The sequence below is a fragment of the Cannabis sativa genome, chromosome 3 (assembly GCF_029168945.1).
Source record: "Cannabis sativa cultivar Pink pepper isolate KNU-18-1 chromosome 3, ASM2916894v1, whole genome shotgun sequence".
NCBI classification, from domain to species: Eukaryota; Viridiplantae; Streptophyta; class Magnoliopsida; order Rosales; family Cannabaceae; genus Cannabis; species Cannabis sativa.
The window spans coordinates 24,198,095-24,215,314 of NC_083603.1; the positions used below are offsets into that span (position 1 = coordinate 24,198,095).

At 39.7% G+C, this 17,220-nt stretch overlaps 2 protein-coding genes across 3 annotated transcripts; one reads left to right on the forward strand and one right to left on the reverse strand.

Moving 5' to 3' along the window:
- Nucleotides 1-1,138: 1,138 nt before the first annotated feature.
- Nucleotides 1,139-14,370, reverse strand: LOC133035687 (vacuolar protein sorting-associated protein 9A-like). Of its 2 annotated transcripts, none has more exons than XM_061111780.1 (7): nucleotides 13,554-14,370; nucleotides 13,336-13,451; nucleotides 12,893-13,125; nucleotides 12,584-12,731; nucleotides 11,318-11,488; nucleotides 2,544-2,723; nucleotides 1,139-2,450 (listed from the first exon to the last, which is right to left on the reverse strand). In XM_061111780.1, exons 3-7 carry the CDS (start codon nucleotides 12,982-12,984, stop codon nucleotides 1,632-1,634), a joined length of 1,410 nt encoding a protein of 469 aa, XP_060967763.1. In that variant the 5' UTR covers nucleotides 12,985-13,125; nucleotides 13,336-13,451; nucleotides 13,554-14,370; the 3' UTR covers nucleotides 1,139-1,631. The 2 variants fall into 2 exon arrangements, with proteins under 2 accessions (XP_060967763.1, XP_060967765.1); XM_061111782.1 differs by having other exon boundaries at nucleotides 13,336-13,391; nucleotides 13,554-14,249.
- Nucleotides 14,371-15,912: 1,542 nt separating this feature from the next.
- LOC133035997 (uncharacterized) lies at nucleotides 15,913-16,992 on the forward strand. Its single transcript, XM_061112460.1, has 2 exons — nucleotides 15,913-16,460; nucleotides 16,503-16,992. Exons 1-2 carry the CDS (start codon nucleotides 15,913-15,915, stop codon nucleotides 16,990-16,992), a joined length of 1,038 nt encoding a protein of 345 aa, XP_060968443.1.
- The last annotated feature ends 228 nt before the right edge of the window (nucleotides 16,993-17,220 follow it).

A 17,220-nucleotide genomic window follows, 5' to 3' on the forward strand; every position in this document is an offset into this window, starting at 1 on the left:
GTACAAGATACGTTAAGAAAGTGACAAAGAGAAAAGGGCCACTCCTCTACTCCAACAATATATCAATCTCATATATGTATATTTTGACAATTATTACACCATACAATTCCATTCTACAAATCTCTCTCATTATTATTGATTATTCAATTTCAGCTAGTTTCAACTTTTGAGGATGTATACAATTCTTTTTCATTGAGATCGACAAAACATCGAGCGTGGGGACTGGGAGGATGAGATAATGCTATTTATATTGAGTTGTTCTCTCACCACTTCGATTCCTTTGTTCAATTTTCTTGGGCATTTCATACCTTTTTTTTTTTTTTTTGTGGAGTTTCAGAGCCATCTTGTTGACACTATATATATATTCAGCTCGTACTAGAAGTCTTCATTGAAATGTAAAACTTACATAAACATAAAGAAATGAAATTATGGATTTTTATATAATCAATGCAAAAATATAGAGCATATTTGGTATTGTTTTTTATTTTTATTTTTACAAATGAGAACAAAAAATAGTTTTTGAAGTTTTCAAAACAAAGTCACATTTGGTTAGTGCTTTCTAAAATAATATTGAACAAAAATAAATTGTTTTTTAAAACAGAAAACAATATTTTGTTGTTTTCGAAATTCTTGTTTTTTGTAACTTTATTTTCTAAAAATTATTTTCAAAAAATAAGGCCAAATATGCCTAATTAATTTTAAAAACAATTTTCTATTTTTAAAAACAAAAAACAATTTTTTAGTTATAATGTTAATCATGCACTAATATGATATTATAGTCGCTCTACATTATCAAAAAACAAATGCTGAAAACAGAAGAACGCTACCGGCAGGAACAAAAATAACACCCCTATTGTAGTCGCTCTGTCAATATCAATATCATAATGTTAAGGTCTGCCTTGAAGTTACACAATTGATGGAGGAAATTAAGCTCTATACCTTTTTATATTATTCTCTTATTTTTACCCTCTTTTTAAAATCTATCATTTTTACTTCTTTTTTAACACTTTACCAATTTTATTCATGTTACTATAATATACTCTCCATGTGACTCTCTTATGTCAGGACCTTTTGGGTACAGAATATATAAAAAGAGGTATGTTTTAATTAAATATAAATTATAAGTAGATTTAGTTAATTGACAAATAAAAGAGGTATTTTTTAATTTACCATGAAAGAACAAAGGAAGTGCTGGTAAATAGTGTAGTCTAGCCTAGTCTTTTAATACTACAAAAAAAGCAAGTACAAGTAACACAAGTAGTCTTAGCAGATCAACAAAAGAGGAAGAATGGGTTTAAGATCAAAACAATCCAATCCCACCCCTTTTGGTAGAAGGATTAAGGAAAGCAAAGTACAACAATGGAAATGGACAAAGTACGTACGTTATATTCTCATCAACCACTTGTGACAATATGTGATCAGAGATGAAAGAGAAAAACGCTTCCATACCTGTGAGACTACTCTTGCACCTCAATTCTATCAACATTTCAAATATGCCGAGGTAACTAACATACGCGGTGAAAGAAATAATCATATTCTGATACTCCTGATGGATCCTTTCCCATGTATACTGAACAAATATATAAATATATGCTTATAATAGTATACTGTGATTGAGTGGTTTCCACAATTTACCTCCCTGTATCTGCTGTTGCCTCACCTTGTAACAATTTGGATTCTAAACTTTCCACTTCGAAAATTGAAGCTCCGTTTGAATCAGTATCTGTATTAGTATCAGTATCTATTTTTGACTCATTATTAGGATCTACCTTTGTTTTATCCCCCTGTTTGCTTATGGCTTCAGCTTCCTGATGCACCTGAGTTAGTGAACTAAATGATGGTACAGATGGAATGGTATTGCCCAACCCTTTTGAAAGGGTAACATATTTAAAAACAAGCTGTTTGTAGTTATTAAGCAGATCCTCCACATCACTGACAGTCAGGTCCCCAGCATTGGCAAACAAGTATGGATAATTCTGGAATACTTGCCTCACCTGGTCTTCCTTTAAAAGCAGTCCTGCACCTTTATTCTCCAAATCTGAGAGGGATGGGATCTTTGTAACCGTCGACTGATCTTTCCCGTAAGGGTTTTCAGCTCTGGCTCTCATTTCAGATGCTCTGGGTCCTAGTATAGAATCCTTGCTAACATTTAGGGACTGCTGTTTTGATTCCTTGAACTCTGATGGAGATATATGTCCTACATGTTGATCATTTTGATTGGACTGGTTGTTTAAATCAGCTGAAAGTCCCGAATGAAGCGCTCGGGCAGTTTCCATGTTCTTTTCAAACTCCGTTTCTTCCATTGAAAGGGCTTTTGCATCAATGTTTGAGATGAAAGATTCAACAGATAGCATGTTTGTGAAATAATAGGATGCTTCACCCACTAATCGCGACTGATGCCTATACCTCTGTATGTACAACAAGTTCGAGTGCAGCTGCGGAGGATTGGCCTGCTTACCATGTAAGAAAATCAATTTGGTTATAATGGGTAGAAATAATACGCAAGAATATTAGAATGTTGTCACTTACACACACACATATACCTTTATAGTGACATAAATTAGAACTGGAAGGAACTCATCAGCTCCAGGGGTATTCTCATTCGAAGCAATGGAAGCATTAAGCAACAAGTTACTAATAACCTTGCAGCAATTAAGGATACACACAAGCTTGTCTCTTGGTGCCTTATACATATTGATCTTCTGTAGTTCTTTCTGTGCAAGCTGCATAAATGAAGTAAAAGGGTAGGCATAAAACTTCAACAGGAATTTCAAAGACAAGTTAACCAAGTTCACAAAAGAGAGAAACTAGCATTACGATTATTGTCTATTGCATATTCTCAAGTAAGAACTTAAGAGGAAAAACAGGAAAAGGATAGGGAAGAGACTGACAAAACAAAGTTAACTTATTGGAGAAATTAAGATAGTGACATTGAAGAATAACCCTTTGAGTAATCAAAACTACCAAAATCAAACGATATTATGTTTATTATAATAAAGATTCAGACAAACAAGAACTATGCTCAACTTTCATTTCCACAAACATTAATGCCTAGGATGGATCTGCTAATAGCTCTTTCTTTACAATTTGTTAAACAGTTGCCGAGAATTAGAAACTACAAAAATGAGTCAATAAAAATCATAGAAGCCAGCATTTTGTATCTACAAAATCAATTTCAGATTTTGAAGAAGGTATATTCTTGACATTCTAATAAGCCTAAGACTTATCTTGTGTATCACAAAATTATTAAATGAAATACTTAGTCTTAGAACATCTCCAATGGGGATGCTTTACACACACACATATACCAATAGATTATTTTATCAAATCGGTACGGTGAGCTGCAGACATGGTGCCCAAGAAACAAGCAGAAAACGGTTATTCTTCTATGGTTTTGGAGGAAGATTGTGATAGGAATTCACCTATCAACAAGTAACACAGTAGAAGAAAAATAGAGAAGATGAAGAAAGAAAACTGGTATTGATTAATTCCCCAGGTATTCGAGAGCCTGGCCTCTCCCTTACAGCTCAAAACAATTCACACCAGAAACAATAACTCAAATCTTATTTATACTATCCACCCAAATGACTACTATGGACTCACCCTCACCCGAATATTACCCACAAAACAGAATTACCATTACATTAATTCCCTGTGGTCATTCCCTCATTAACTTTCCTACACTTCTTTCTAGCATACACGTATGTGACAGGTGGCTTATCAATACCGCCGGCCTGAAGTTTCACCTTGTCCTCAAGGTGGAAATGAGGAAATTGAGCTTGAATTACTGAGAAGTCTTCCCAAGTGGCTTCGAATTCCGGAAGGTTCTTCCATTTGATCAAAGCTTGAGGGCTAGTCTTGTGAGTGCCGGGGCGAATGGCCAGTAAGGCCTCAGGTTCCAAGAGCCACTCCAGCTCAGCCGTGAGACTAGGAGGAAGGGAAGAAGCTTGCTGTTGGGGTCCCAAAGCAGCACGAAGCAGTGACACATGAAACACCGGATGTATCATGGTGTCCGGAGGCAGCTGAAGGCGGTAAGCAGCGGGGCCAATGCGAGCCAGAATGGGGAACGGGCCAAAGAAACGAGGGGACAACTTCTCATTAGAACGTTTGGCCATGGTGCGCTGTCGGTATGGACGGATCTTGACATAAACTCGGTCACCAACGTTGAATTGGACATCTCGACGCTTACGGTCCGCTTGAGTTTTCATTCGTTGTTGGGCTCGCAAGAGATTTTGCTTCAGCAACACCAAAATCTCCTCGCGGTCCAAAAGCACCTGTTCCACAGAGGAAACCCGTGTCGAAGGGGACTCAAACCGCACAAGTGATGGAGGATCACGATGATACAAGGCACGAAAAGGTGTCATTCCCGTGGCTGTGTGATGCGAAGTGTTATACCAATACTCGGCCCAAGGCAGCCACTTGACCCTTTGATTGGGTTTGAAACTAACGAAGCAGCGTAAGTAAGTTTCCAAGCGGCGGTTGACCACTTCGGTTTGTCCGTCCGATTGAGGGTGGTAAGCGGTACTATGCTTCAAAGAAGTACCTTGCAAGCGAAAAAGTTCCTTCCAAAATAAGCTCAAAAAGATTTTGTCCCGATCTGAAACAATGGAGCGAGGAAACCCGTGGAGCTTCACAACTTCTTTAACAAATGTGGCTGCCACAGTAGGCGCCGAGAAAGGATGGCGGAGCGGAATGAAATGGCCATATTTGGTGAGGCGGTCTACCACCACGAAAATGGAGTCAAATCCATTAGAAATGGGCAACCTTTCAATGAAGTCCATGGAAATGTCTTCCCAAACTTGGTCCGGAATTGGAAGAGGTTGAAGTAATCCCGCCAGTGATTGTGCTAGGTACTTGTTTTGTTGGCACACGGAGCATTCAGCCACAAATTTTTGGACATCTTTTCGCATCCCAGACCAGTAAAAATCAACCGCGAGCCGTTGAAAAGTTTTAAACACACCGGAATGGCCTCCCACTTTACTAGTGTGATACTCGTGTAATAGTAATGGGATGGATGGTGAAGAAGCCGGTAACACCAATCGCCCACGGAACTTAAGACAACCATGAGTGAAGGAGTAACCGCCACCATCTTGACCTCGGTTGAGGTCCGCAATAATCTTGGAAAGATCAGGGTCAGTAGCTACTTGTTCTTGTATGGTGGCAATGGACAACACACTAGGAACTGAAATGGCAGCAATAGAAACTTTCGGAGAGACACGAGAAAGAGCATCAGCTGCTCTATTTTCCATTCCCGGTTTGTACTGAATATCGAAGTCATACCCCAAGAGCTTGGTGAGCCATTTTTGATGTTCCATCGAAACCAGCCGTTGTTCTAATAAGTACTTCAAGCTGCGTTGATCCGTGCGGACTAAAAACTTTCGCCCCAACAAGTAAGGTCGCCATTTTTGAATGGCAAGGACAATGGCCATCAACTCTCTCTCATAAACTGACTTGGAGCAAGCTCGAGGTGATAATGTGCGGCTGAAATAAGCGATGGAGCGGTCATGTTGCATCAAGACAGCTCCTAGACCCACACCTGAAGCATCAGCCTCAAGGACAAAAGGGGCAGAAAAATCGGGTAAGGCTAAGACAGGCACGGAACACATAGCTTGTTTCAACTGTTCAAATGCATCTTGGGCTGCCGGGGACCATCCAAATGCATCTTTTTTGAGCTGATCAGTGAGTGGGCGACCGATGCTCCCATACCCGTGAACGAACTTCCGATAATACCCCGTGAGACCCAAGAAACCCCGTAGCTCATTGATATTGGAAGGAGTTGGCCACTGAACCATAGCTTCAATCTTGCTTGGGTCAGCCGATACCCCCTTAGCAGAAATCACATGGCCCAAATACTCCACTTGTGGTTGAGCAAAGATGCATTTCTTTCGATTGGCATATAATTGGTGTTGCTGGAGTCGTCCCAAAACCATGCCGAGATGAGTAACATGTTCTGCCAAAGTGGGACTATACACAAGAATATCATCAAAAAATACTAGTACACAATGGCCGCGGAAATCACGAAATACCTCGTTCATGAGAGCTTGGAAGGTGGCCGGTGCATTCGTAAGACCGAAAGGCATGACTAAGAATTCATAATGTCCCTCGTGTGTGCGGAAGGCCGTCTTCTCGACATCACTTGGTGCCATTCGAATTTGATGGTACCCAGACTTTAAATCCAACTTTGAAAAAACTGTTGCGCCATGTAACTCGTCTAGCAGTTCGTCAATGACCGGAATGGAAAATTTGTCTGCAACTGTTGCCCGATTAAGAGCTCGGTAGTCCACACAAAATCTCCAACTTCCATCCTTCTTCTTTACTAACAAAACTGGACTGGAAAACGGACTAGTACTCGGTTGAGCGATTCCCACATGAAGCATTTCTCGAACCATCTTCTCAATCTCGGCTTTTTGAATTTGAGCATAGCGATATGGGCGAACTGAGATAGGCCCCGTGTCCGGTTTCAATGTGATGGAGTGGTCCCGGAAGCGTCGCGGAGGAAGACCAGCCGGCATCTCAAACACCTCTTCATACTTGTCTAGTAGATGAATAATTGGGGCTGGTATTAGAGGTTGTTCGTGGTGTTTTTCTGTAGTCAAGGCTCCAAATTGCACCCAGTAAGCTTCGGCACCCTTCTCAACTGTCAACATCATGGCCTTTAAAGAAATTGGGGATTTACATAAGCTGGGGTCCCCTTGCAATGTAACCCAAGTTCCTGCCATCTCAAATTTCATGACCATAGTTTTCCCGTTGACGTGCATATTACCCAATGTTTCTAGCCATTTAATACCCAAAATTACATCTGCACCTCCTAATTCCAAAGGAAGGAAATCAGTGATCACGCGAATAGCACCCAAATCTAACTCCACATTAGCACAAATCCCCTCTGTTCTGACCTTTCCTCCGGTGCCAAGAAGTATACCATAACAAGTGGTTGCTGAAATTGGAATTCCCACCGCTGTAACAACTTCCATCGACACGAAATTGTGTGTGGCGCCACTATCAATTAGCACGGTCACGGGTTGGTTTCCGATATATCCTGCTAATTTCATTGTTTTTGCCGTTGAAATTCCAATTAACGAATTCAATGAGAGCGTGGCGAGAGTCTCCTCGGTCACCACCGTTTCCCCGGAGTCAGGGGATAATGGAGAGTCTTCTTCTGGCAATTCTGATTCTTCTTCGTCAGTCGTGAGTAAGATTTGTAACAACTTCTGTTCGCATTCCCTGCCCGGATGAAATTTCTTATCACACTTGAAGCAAACCCCCCGTGCTCTCTTGTCTTGGTACTCTGCCTCCGAGAGTCGTTTATACGACGGGGTGACTATCGAACGGCTGCTGCCCGCTTTAGACGCTGTCGAAGTCAAGGATCCCGACGAAGGGGTGTAAGGTCGTGATGGGGTAGATGACGTGCTTCGTTGCACGCCTGAAGTGAAATTGAATTTCGATGGAGAGTGAGAGCCAGAGTTGAATCTGGGATTGTGGGTCTTATTCAATGGACCCGTGCTCATTAATTGGTGTCCTTCTTCTACCCTTTGAGCCATGTCCATTATCTGATTCAGTCCAATGGGCTGTAACATGTGCAATGCTGCCTTAATGTCGTCCTTGAGCCCTTTAACGAAGGACCCTTCCAAAATGTGATCGGGTACATCGGGTACCCGGGAAGCCAAAACTTCCCACTGGATTCGATACTCACGAACTGTCCCCGTTTGAACCACGGACAAAAACTCTTCCGATAACGACCCGATTGGAACAGCTCGGAAACGGAGAAGGAGCAGTTGTTTGAGCATCGCCCAAGATGTGATCGGTCCTCGCTGGTTCTCCCACTGAAACCACGACAGTGCGTCGCCGTCGAGCCCCACAATGGCCGTATCCAACTTCATGGGTTCAGACATCTTCGAGAGCAAGTAACGCTCGACACGGCAGATCCAGCCATCGGGGTTCTCTCCGTTAAACACAGGGATCTCCATTCGTGGGGGACGGTAATCAAACCCATACGCTTGACCGGACTGAAACGTCCCAATCTGAATTGGGGGTGATGTCGAATTAGGAAATGGTGGTGTTGCCATCTTTGCAGGGAATTTAGGCGAAGGATAAGCTCCCCCAAAACTGGGTTCTCCGACTGAGGACCCGCTGCCTTCGACAGCTCTCCTTTGTCGATCGGCACTCGCAGCTACCGCCTCTGGCGAGGGCTTTCCCGGAGGTAGGAGGAGTTGAGAAATCTGACTTACCACCGTTTCCATTTGCCTTGCGACAATCTGCTCTATAGTGATCTGAATATCCCCCTGTAATTTTTCCAACCCTTGATTCACCTTCTGCACATCTTGGCGAAGGTCAGACACCTCTGCTTCCACTTTTCCTTCAATGAGTTCTGCCATCGAATCCTTCTTCGACCCCATGAACAGTTGCTCTGATACCAATTGATAGGAATTCACCTATCAACAAGTAACACAGTAGAAGAAAAATAGAGAAGATGAAGAAAGAAAACTGGTATTGATTAATTCCCCAGGTATTCGAGAGCCTGGCCTCTCCCTTACAGCTCAAAACAATTCACACCAGAAACAATAACTCAAATCTTATTTATACTATCCACCCAAATGACTACTATGGACTCACCCTCACCCGAATATTACCCACAAAACAGAATTACCATTACATTAATTCCCTGTGGTCATTCCCTCATTAACTTTCCTACACTTCTTTCTAGCATACACGTATGTGACAGGTGGCTTATCAGATTGTGAAGCTCTGGAAGTTGCAGTTTCTGGAATGAAAGGATCTCTTCATGATTCAATACAAGAGATAACACGGAAAATACATCAACAATTACAAAAATCTCTTCAAGAAATGTTAAAGCAACAATTCAAGACTTTATTGGAAGTTCAAGAAAAATCAAAAATTGTCCAAGAATTCAAGGAAGATGTTAATGGAGCTACTGGCAACACGGAAAAGGAGGAAAGCAAGGGTCTGAAGACCCCCATGGTGCCCCAACACAGCACTTCACTGCTGGAACAATAACCAGCGACCACGGGTATCACTCTTATGGCTGGTTTCCACCTGAATCGGAGCTCGGATTGAGGATTTTTTTATAGGAACCAGCAAGACTCGCGATTCCAATATGAAAGTCGGCTCAAGAAGTTGAGGATCCTGAATTTTGATGGAGAGAATCCAGACGAATGGATATTACAGGCAGAAAGATTTTTCTCGTCATGGATACGACAACGACAAGAAGATTGAGGCAGCTATCATTTCATTTTTCAGGTGATGCTCTACTATGGTATCAAAAAGCGAGCCATGTTAAGTTGGGAAGAGATGAAGAAACTGGTGCTGAAGCATTTCAAAAACACTCAAATGGGGTCCCTTCATGACCAATTTCTTCCAGTCAAGCAAGAGGGTTCTGTAATTGAATATATAATAAATAATTTATCCAGCTCTAAGCTCCATTAGACAACATAGCGCCAGAAATTAGTTACAACATCCAAAAAATGCAGATGAAGCGATGGAAATTGCCCAAGAAACATCCAAGAACCGAGGAAAGAAGTGAGCAAAGCTGCTAGCAGCAAGGAAAAAGAGGAATACAAGGAGAATTTCATCAGGTCGTTGGCCCTTTGGATAATATCTCATTGGAGGTGGAGATAGGAACTTCACATTGGGAATGCCTCGTACCAATTGGAAGCTCCAAACCAAGGGATTTCAAATGGGAAATCATCGGGTATTTACCAAAGGAGATCCCACAACGAAACGACCTCAGTCTCTCTCACAACCATGTACCAGAGCATTATGGCAGCAAAGAATGGAGCTCTAGTGGAACTCAATCTTGTGGGTCAAGAAGATATACCAAGAGAAGAACTTCCGGCTTTCCTTCAACCAATGTTGCTGAAACATCAAGCAATTTTTGAACAATCGCAGGGTCCATTGAACAACTGCAGGGACCTCCTCCCCAACGCTCCCATGAGCACCCCATTACATTACATCCCGACATTTCCCCATCAGCGTGTTACAACTTCCAAGACAGTCCTCCATTTTTTCATATGTCCCAACTTCGTCGTCCCATAGGCGAAGCTCATTCTTCAGCCATTATTCTACCACAATTTACAGCGCATATGGAGCACCAAGTTTAACCTGAAGCGGTCCTACAACTTCACCCATCACCAAGTTTAGCAGTAGTATATGAAGTGTTGATCAAGTGGCACTCTCTCCTGGATTTTAGAGCTTAATGGAACAATATCTCAACCATTAAAGAACATTTTTTAAGTTTTCACCTTGAGGACAAGGTGAAGGTTATTAAGGGGGTATTGATAAGCATAAGTCATATCTTGTGTATCACAAAATGATTAATGAAATACGTAGTCTCTTATGTGTAGGCTGAGTTGTCTTAGTCTTTTAATTATATTGGTCCAATTGTAATCCTAGGTGGTCTAAGTCTTTTTAAGACCAATGCTTACAAAAAGAGAGGGAGCAACCTCATTAAGATTAGCTTGGAATCAGATAAGAGTAGACTCTTTGTGGAGAGACCAAACCTCTCGAAAGGTAGTGAATTTAGAGAGACGAGCCTCTCAAAAGCTTGATATTGTAACTTCGTGACTGTTTTTCAGAATAAAGATCACTTGAGGAATTCCTTACTGGTGTTTATTTTGGGAATTGGCAATAGAATATTTCTACTCTAAATTATTCTATCACATGCATTCTCTTTAACTCCTTACTTACAACCATATAAATATATAAATACACTACCTAATTATATATAGCATACTTATGCATATGCACTGTCAATTATTTACTAAAATTTCAATCTACTTCTATTCTCGCACATGCAATTTCAGTCTCTCTTTCTCCCAATGCCAGAATAAGAAAAAATAACTTCTTTCAAGTGGAAATGAAAGAAACTTGAAATAGCTATCAAGCAAAAGATTAAAGAAAAGGCAACAAAATAATCAAAAAAGTTTACTTTCTCAGAATAACAGAATGGAATTATTCAGATACTCCTCCAGGTATTTGGATAAATTAAAGCAAGGACTTGTGTCTTTAGTTCTCCAGCACCTAATCACTGAACAATGATGCCTATCCATACTAGCCTACAACATAACAAACTTGAAAAAGGCGATAAATTTTTTGAAGGCATGGTTTTAAGAGGTGATTTGATTTTAGAGCAGTACCATAAATTTGAATCCAGGTCACTCCATAATGAACTTCCAAAATCCTTTAAAAGTATTCATTTGTACAGCTTTTGTGTGCAATCTGAGCATGCTACTAATACATGAAAGATAACTCTCCAAACAAGCAGAAATATACTTTGAAATGATTTCCTTTTTATTAAACTCACCAGCCACGATGTCTCATTTTGAAAATTTGGCTTGATATCCAAATTTTCTGGTCGAATGAATTGCTGAATTAGAGCCATCTTCTCAGATAATTGATTATCGTGTTCTACATCATCTGGCAGTGAAGCAAATACACGAGGAAATAACTTTGTCATGACATACTTCTCTAGTCCCTGTATTAGAGAGAAATTGAAAGGAAAAGAAAAAAAAAATCAACACAATAAAAGACAATTTACACTAGGCGTTAAATAAACAGATGTTCTGATGATTTAAATAATAGGCATTAAATATAACCAAGAAGGCAACGGGGAGGGTCTACTCTTCATAATTTCATTGCATATTCAACATAGAACCGTACTAGATTTCATTTATATTAATATTTATTTACTTATTTTAGAGTGGAAACTGCAAAGATTTTCTTGTCATCATAATAGTGTGCTGGTTCTCCATTCACTTATAATGTGAAAGTTGACAACTTTTCTCTGCAATCGTTTTATAAAAAAGATTATCATTAATCACACACGTCACAGAAGAAGAAACTCTCTCATAAAACCACATCTTCTGCAATTAGTTTCCTCTTCATATGCTGCTCATAACAATTCTTCATGTTTAATCACCAATACCACAGTGCTTACAGTTACAGTTGTATGGTTCTTGCCCAACTTAGCTAGGTATACTCCTAAAATTTAGAGTTCTGTCAGCATGGAAGCAAATACTACAATCTTCATCATGCTCGGATACCTTAGAATGAAACGAAATATGAGATGGGATGTTGGAGTGAGAAAGGGAAAAAGGACCATTTGTTAGAATCCAAATGCTCCAATTTCCTTTTCAGACTTTAAAGTGTTTTGTTAGTTGCACATACCTTAATATCAAAATGGATATGTGCATACCTACCTCCACAACAAAACCTAATTTTTGAAAACTATGCTAATGAAACCACTGTGCCCACAATGGTATGCAAGATTCAACTACCAGAGTACCAGCAGATGTTACGATCAAGACATCTCTCTACATTTTTGTCATTCATTATCTTCATGGGACAACCCTTTAGGTGGTTTCAAGACAACCCAGCATCAGCAAACATTAATATGTTACCTAAATTAAGAGCTTGTTACCTCAAGTACTTCTAACGAAGTCTGTCTATATACTAGATAAGTTTCATTAACAAAAGAAACGAGCATTAGATAATTAAAGCAATGATCAAAATACGATGCCGAATGGTAATGATGATCGCGATGATTCTGTAAAAGTAAGAGGTAACTCACTTCACCAGCACTCTCAAGCTCCTCCTCAGAGCAACCAGCCCAAAGTGGGTGAGCCCTGAAATCATTTTCCATCTTAGCCAGAAACTCCTGTACGGCACTACTATCTCTCTCTGGATCAGGTGGATTGTTCGAAAACGAGACTATAAAACTGCTCTCAAAAAAAAAAAAAAAAAAAAAAAAAAAAAAAAAAAAACCCACAAACAAACCAAAAATCTTTAGTCTCTAATATCCCCGTTAAGCCTCTCTAATTAACCAAATTCAACCAAAACAGAAAACGGATTGTTGCATTGAATAAAGTGAATGAATGACCTTTTGATAGACTTGACAAATTCGGCAGCGGAGGGATTGCGCATGCGTTCCAGAAAATCCTGGAGGCCCAAGAAGACATCGGTATTCTCCATTGATCCACAGCTGTCAGACTACCAAAATTAACGGTGGTGATTGTAGAGAGTTAAGGTGTAAAGGAGTTGGTAAAGTCGAATGCTGAGAAATAGCAAATTCCCAGTTAACTAACTGATTTTGAGAAGGCGAATTCCCGTACACTGAAAAGGGAAAACATATTAATCAACAACTATAACTGACTTAATAGTCTTATACCTAACATATGCGTTGTATCGAAATGCATCGATAGCTAACAATGCAAGGAAAATAGATAAATATGAACGAGGCGAAATGTCAAACAAAAACATGAAAATATCAAACACTCTCTAAACCAAAACAGATTCTCTTATACCCAATGACCCAAAACGTACCTTAGGAATTTCTTCCATGGACGCCTTCGATTCTAGTTCTTTAGGAACCCTTTTCTCTGCAAAACCCAGCTCGAATGAACATTACTATGTCTTCCCTTGAGAGTCTTGACAAAAATCTACAAAGAGCGAGCTCAGAAAAGAGTGAAGACTAGGAGAGAAAAGAGCGAAGACTGAGTTATCAAACTCTGACCTAATTCCCTAAATGAAATTTTACTTACTTGATTTTAAACTTAGATTGTACGTTGTTCTGTGCGGCAATTAAAAATTTACTTCTCGATCTTCTTAGAAACCGCCAACTTCTACGCCCATCTCCGCCATAGTGTTGCCAAAAAGCAAACCTTTCGAGACTATCGGAATCTGAAAATTGTTTTCCTCTTCGTCGTCTTCGACTTTAGAGCTCAACATCAACCACCAATCGAACAAGATGGTTAAGGATTCCTGTTGAAGCAATCAGAGCAGCGAAACAAAATGGTTTAGCGTTTGTTATTGGCTTTGCTCAAGTGAGTGGCGATCGTCTTCGTAGCATCTCAACAAGTTAGAGATCTAGAATTTTGTATAGAGATATGAAGTTTAGAAAAGACGATCTTGGTGCAGTGAGTCGCACAGTCCCGTCTGATTCGAAGTCATCCGCCTGGGCTGAAATCTCGCCGCCCTCTTCTAGGCTGAAATCGCGCTCTCCCTTCTGGTTCGAACTCAAAGAGGAAGAAGAAGATGATGAGGACTACACAAGAGTATGTTTGATTTTTATTTTATTAACTCTCACATTTCATCTCCCATCCCTATTGATTTCTTCTCATTAACTTACATTTAATAAACGGGTACTTATACTACTTTTTCTTTTGAAAATTTTGATTTTTTTATGCATAGATATACTTAAAAACTCTCTCTGGACTCGTAATAATTAATATTTGTTGGATATAACATATTTTATAATATCACTAAAATACTTCCTATTTATATCACCCTCCTTTCTTTTTCTCTCTTTCATTCAACTACTGTCGAGTTCCCCTACTACAAAATCAACACAATTTTTTTTTTCTTTTCACTCATTCGCTTCATTTCACTACACTATAATTTACTACACTACAAGCTATACTATATATTTTCTCATTTTTGGACGGAGCATCATACACGAAGCATTATATACAAGCAATGGATAATAATTTTTTTTCAAAAAATCTTGTTTATTGTTGTTATATTTAGTTTAAAATATTATTTTGATGCTTGATCTATGGATTGTTGTTGTTATTTTGCTGTTTTGTTTGTTAAAATATTTGTTGTTTGTGAATACTGCATTTTTCCTAGTTTTTACAATTTTTTTTTTTATGGTCCGATGTAGGTCCGATGGTGGTCCGATGCCCTGTCAAAGTTGGTTGACAAGGATGAAGGCCTGATGGAGGCCGATGGGGGTCCAAAAATTGGTTTTTTATTTAATTTATATGATCGGGTCCGATGGGGTATCCGATTGTGGTCCGAAAAATGGGTTTGGGGATTTTTTTTGTAGGCTCGATTGGGTCTCCGATGGGTGTCAAAAGATGGGTTCGTGCAATTTTTTTGATTGGATCCGATGGAGTCTGATTGTGTATAGATTTATTGCATTTTCAAGATTTTGGATAACTTTTATGTGAGATTTTTGTTCTAAATTGTAATTGTATTTTTTTTAATGTATGTGACAGGTTCAACTGTTAATACGTTTGTTATGTATAATGGTGTTTGGGAGCTTGAGGGTAGAGATTGTGTTTATAATCGGGCCAAAAATTTGACACTTGACATTGATCCGAACGTAAGCTACTCAGGTTTGGTTAATCTTTTGTATGAAGAACTGGATATTGACAAATTGCAGTTTGACTTGAAATTGGAAGTAAATTACAAGTACATGAAAGGCTTAATGTATCGTTCTGAAGTTATTGGAAATGATAAGCGTGCAAGGTACTTTTTGTCTACACTTGCAAAGAAGCCAGATGAATTTACTCTCTTGTTTGTGACTTTGTTAAAGAAGAATGTTCGTGTCAATCCTAGTCCCACACCAAGTTCTATTAAAGACACTCATAGTGAGGTTGGGAGTTTTGTTCCAGAAACAAATCTAGAGGTGTTGGTTGTCGATGTATTACCTAAATTAAACACTATGATGTCGAGTGTTGATATTGTAGCACAAATGCCCTTCATTGATGGTTTTTTTGATGGTCTAGACCCTGAATGTTATGTTGAGGGAAATCATGACGTAAGAGACGACCAAGGTATAGAGGTCCCTGCTGCTGTAGCTTTGAACTTGACTCCACTATCGTACCAAATACCACCCAGGCCACCGACACGAAAGAGAATGCCCCGTAGAGAAAATCGCCAAACACCTGGTACTAGTAGTAATCGTCCAGGGGAAACCAGTAATGCTAGAGGAACCACTGACAGTACTGGTCCTAATAATGCTAGAGAGACCAATGATGCTAGTGGTTTAGTGATGCTAGAGGGACCAATGTGACTGAATTTAGCGATCCATTTTCTTCTTCGACAAGTTACGGTAAATTTAAGGAGAAAATGTATACAAGAGAAGACATCGAGGATCATAGTCATTATATATCTATGGGTGGCACACCAGGCGGGGAGTTACATGTAGGAAAGTTTTTTAGAGACAAAGAGCATTTAAAGATGGTTGTTGGCTTGTATGCAATGAAGAAGGGGTTTGACTACTCCGTTAGGAAGTCCGGTACTACTATTTGGTACGTCACATGTAAGGATACAAATTGTGGGTGGAGATTTAGAGCGAAAAAGAACGTACTTTCTAACATGTTTGAGGTGAGTACATTTCATAATGTACATACATGTTCCCTTGATCTTCGAGGAAAAGATAACCGTCAAGCATCACCTTTGATAGTTTCCCATCTAATTAAGGATAAGTTCGCAACTGACGGCTCGGATCATTTGGCCTCTAATATAAGAAAAAGTATGCACAAGGATTATGGAATCCAAATGAGTTATGAAAAGGCATGGAGGTGCAGAGAGAAGGCACTACACCTAGCTCAGGGTACACCTGAAGATTCATACTCAAAATTACTTAGTTACTTGCACATGCTAAAGTTGAGAAATCTAGGTACCATCACGGATTTTGTGGTAGAGGATGGTCGCTTCAAGTATTGATTCTTCTCTCTAGGTCCTTATATATGGGGGTTTAGGTTTTGCCGACTTGTTGTATGCGTTGATGGGTCTTTCTTGAAGACTAGGTATGGTGGGCAAATGTTGTGTGCAGTGGCACTGGATGCAGGGAGCCATATCTTTCCGATAGCTTTCGTTATAGTTGACAGTGAAAACCATAATTCTGGGACCTATTTTACGAGAAAATTGAAAGAAACGATTAGTGATGTTGAGAACTTAGCCTTTGTGTTGGATAGGCATCAAAGCAATGTTCATGCTTTGGAGATCATGTTCCCTGATGCACACCACGGTGCATGCTACCACCACATTATTATGAACGTCAACCACAAGTTCAAGACTGACGTCTTCACGAATCACATTTACACGTGTGTCTACACGTATTCAAAATTAGAGTTTCACAGAGAATTTGAGAACATTCGGGCAATGAATATTGCAATTGCACAATATCTTGAGGAAATTGGATTTGAAAATGGGTTATGTCGTACTTTCCAGGGGTATGTTACAATGTAATGACGAACAAATGGGTTGAGAGCTTCAACAACACAACTAAGGACAAAAGAGGCTTCACGATCACTGCTGATGTAGCATTCCTGAGGTCCAAAGTCCAACAGTGGTTTGCTACACAAAAAGAAAAAGTTGACAAGTGGACGAAGACCCTAGCACAAGAAATGGAGGAGGACTTGGCATTGTAATTTGAAAAATCTCGGTATTTGAACGTTGACACATGTGGACCTTACA

Excerpts from the sequence above, each read along its gene's own strand:
- LOC133035687 (XM_061111780.1), bottom strand. The coding sequence starts at position 12,984 with ATGGAGAATACCGATGTCTTCTTGGGCCTCCAGGATTTTCTGGAACGC. Across the intron at positions 2,724-11,317 it reads AAAATGAGACATCGTGGCTG|CTTGCACAGAAAGAACTACA; the intron begins GTGAGTTTAATA and ends TCATTTATGCAG. Across the intron at positions 2,451-2,543 it reads TAATTTATGTCACTATAAAG|GCCAATCCTCCGCAGCTGCA; the intron begins GTATATGTGTGT and ends CATGGTAAGCAG.
- LOC133035997 (XM_061112460.1), top strand. The coding sequence starts at position 15,913 with ATGGGTGGCACACCAGGCGGGGAGTTACATGTAGGAAAGTTTTTTAGA. Across the intron at positions 16,461-16,502 it reads GTAGAGGATGGTCGCTTCAA|GTTTTGCCGACTTGTTGTAT; the intron begins GTATTGATTCTT and ends ATGGGGGTTTAG.